Source organism: Propithecus coquereli, unplaced genomic scaffold (genome assembly GCF_000956105.1).
Source record: "Propithecus coquereli isolate 6110/MARCELLA unplaced genomic scaffold, Pcoq_1.0 Scaffold138, whole genome shotgun sequence".
NCBI lineage: Eukaryota > Metazoa > Chordata > Mammalia > Primates > Indriidae > Propithecus > Propithecus coquereli.
This window is the reverse complement of record NW_012138080.1, coordinates 902,329-905,474: the sequence shown is the minus strand read 5'-3', so window position 1 is coordinate 905,474 and position 3,146 is coordinate 902,329. Positions and strand designations below refer to the sequence as shown.

The 3,146-nt window shown below is 31.1% G+C and overlaps 1 protein-coding gene across 1 annotated transcript in view; it reads left to right on the top strand.

Annotated features, from left to right (window-relative positions):
- The window catches only part of LOC105806148 (E3 ubiquitin-protein ligase FANCL), an 88,650-nt gene that overhangs the window by 66,933 nt on the left and 18,571 nt on the right, over positions 1–3,146 (top strand). Inside the window, exon 7 of the mRNA XM_012639215.1 lies at positions 2,466–2,534. Coding sequence (XP_012494669.1) covers positions 2,466–2,534 — 69 coding nt within the window. The remainder of the gene's footprint in view (positions 1–2,465; positions 2,535–3,146) is intronic.

Below are 3,146 nucleotides of genomic sequence, written 5' to 3'. Positions count from 1 at the left end.
TTGAATCCACAAATGAAGAACCCATGGATATGAGGACGTACTGCTATAATTTAGAAACTGTTTCTGAAAATGAATATCTAGAATGCTAGTGCATATTTAATAATTTATGATAAATCCTTTTAAGATTTTATACAATTATGTAAAGTTTATTTTATAAACAAAATTGGTCTTACATGTGAATATAATTAATACATATAATATATATTTAATTCATAATAGATATAGTAAACCACCCACAAATAGATCAGTCTAATTTATTATATACATACTTGTATTACAGATTTAAAAATATATTTGAAAGATGTCATCATCTCAGTAAGCATAGTGGACTCATGTCTGTGGGATCATATTGTATTTACTGTAACTTGCTTTTTTGTTTAACTATTTGTGGATCTCATTCTGTGTCAATACATTTGTATCATTTACTATACTGAGTTCTACTTGAATGTGGAGTCTTACTCTCTTTTAATGTAATGAGCTGTGTATGTACTTAATGAGGCCACAGATACTTTACTTGGTATATCTACTCCCAGTACAGTAAACATTTCATTAACTTCTTACTCTGTCTAGATTGATGATTCATTATTGTTCATTGTCAGCATCACTAGAAGATAAATAGCAGCAACTTGAACTAAATTTTCCATTTTGACCCATGGAGGTTTCAAGTGTGCATTATTATTTTTAAAGAATCCTGACATTTTAGAGGGAAAAGAGATTTTGTTAACACTTTTTAGTTGAGTTTCATCATTTTTACACGTAAAATAGCCAGAGAAATTAAACAACGTGTTCAAGATCTTACAAGTAAATTAGTAGACTTAGAACCAGAAAAAGCTGAGGTCCTGTCTGTATTTACTTTGAGACAATCACATGACTTTTAAATATGGTATATAAATTGTTTTTCTAGTGATTGCAGCAGTTATACACTGAAGTACATCATCTGAAATTTTTAATTGTCTGAAATAGAGCTTCCTCCCCAATCTTAGCCCATTTTTTTTCTTTTTTTTTTCAGAAGTAGAACATTGTAATATTTTATATGATTTCCTATATATCTGCCGTTGTGTTATTAGTTCTGCATAGCCAGATACCATTAGTCAGAATGTATGTTGATAAGTTTCTTTTTAGCCAACTAATCGTTGTAGCTAAATGTTACTTTTTTTGGAAAACATTGATTTCAGATGTTTGTTAAATACTATGGTGAGAATTTTTTTGTCCCCTTCTGCTTACCCAGTGGAATACTAAAAAATAAGAGGCTCAAAAAAGTGAAAGTCTAAAACTTATTTTAAACATTTTGTCAAATGAACATTTTGTCAGAATTTTTCTAAAACTAATATTCTTTCAGTAAATTTAACTTTTTAATGGAAAGAATTGAGTATTTTTAATTATATGAGACTTTGAAGAATCAGAATTGGATTTTAGAGAAATCATGTGGTATAATTCTCTAATAAGAAAGTTGATTTTCAGAAAAACTATACCTTTTGTCCTTTTTGTCATTGTTAACTTATTTTCTGTTTTTCTTGTTTGTTTTAGAGACAGGGTCTTTGTTGTCCAGGCTGGAGTGCACTGGCCCTATCATAACTCACTGTAACCTCACATTCCTGGGCTCAAGATCCTCCTGCCTCAGCTTTCCTAGTAGCTAGGACTATAGGTGCATGCCATCACGCCTAGCTAATTTTTAATATGTAGAGATGGGGATATAACTATGTTACCCAGGCTGGTCTCAAATTCCTGGCCTCAGACAAACTTCCTGCTTTGGCCTCCCAAAGTCCTGGGATTACAGGCATGAGCCACCATGCCTGGTCTATCTTTGTTAATTTAGAAACTTGATTTGTTCTTATGACTGCCACTTTTTGTATAACTAATTAAATAATTAATTTTGTATTTACCAACCTTGAACAAGCTTTTCTTGCTTAAAACTATTAGTTTTATTTTTCCTTAATAAACCAGAAGATGTTTCATTGTTTCTTTTTATCTTCTTGCTAAAAGTAATTGCTTTAATATGGAAAATAATTTTTAATTGATAGCTATATGTATTCATTTTTGTGCATTTCTCGATTCTTTTAACTTACACTGCCTACTTAAATGGTGACTGCAATTTGAAATTAAATTTTAGGCTGGAGGGAAATTAAATATTAACAATTCGATCTCTCATTTTTAAGATAAACTGAGATCCAGTTTGGTTCACCCCTCAAACCGTAACATTAGCAGCTGACCTGACACTGAATTAATTGCTCTTATTCAACACTGACTGCTTTGCCACTCCCAAATCACCAAACTTTGTATCTCCTGAACATAGGTTGACTATTAGCTCTTGACAACACTCTGGTAGTAGAATAAAAATATTTATACATAATATATTTGCAGTTATAATAATACTTTTTTTCCTAATACATCCAGTGTTTTAAAAATACTTCATGTGAAATTATCACAAAGAAGCAAAAATGACCTAATTTTATGCTTTTTCATAGTACCCTGCAGAATCACCAGATTGTTTTGTGGATTTTCCTATTCCATTTTCTGTTTCCTGGACACCACAGGTAAATTCTTAGATTTATTTTAAGTGATTAAAAAGTACAATTGTCTCTCAGTGTCTGTGGAGGATTGGTTGCAGGACCCTTTGCGGATACCAGTATCTGTGGATACTCAAGTCCCTTATATAAAATGGTGTGGTATTTGCCTATAACCCATACACATCTTCCTATATACTTTAAATAATCTCTAGATTACTTATAATACCTAATACAATGTAAACATTATATTAATATAAATAGTTGTTGTACTTTGTTTTTATTTGTATTTTTTACTGTTGTATTGTTTATTTATTTTTTTGAATATTTTCTATCTGAGGTTGGTTGAATCCACAAATGAAGAACCCATGGATATGAGGACCAGTTGTATATTCATTTTACTCAAGTGGCTATTATAGGTCATAAAGTGATTTTTTCTCAGTTTTTTAAAAGCATTTATTTATAAACAGACCTTCTGTAATGCTTCTTTTATATTTCCTAATAGTTAATGTTCATTTTCTCTCTCTTTATGCACGTGTGAGTGTGCACATACACACACACACACACACTCACTCACTCACTCTAGTCTCCAGACTTTTGTGCTTCATTGTGGGTAAACATTCAGAAGCTCTATTGACAGAC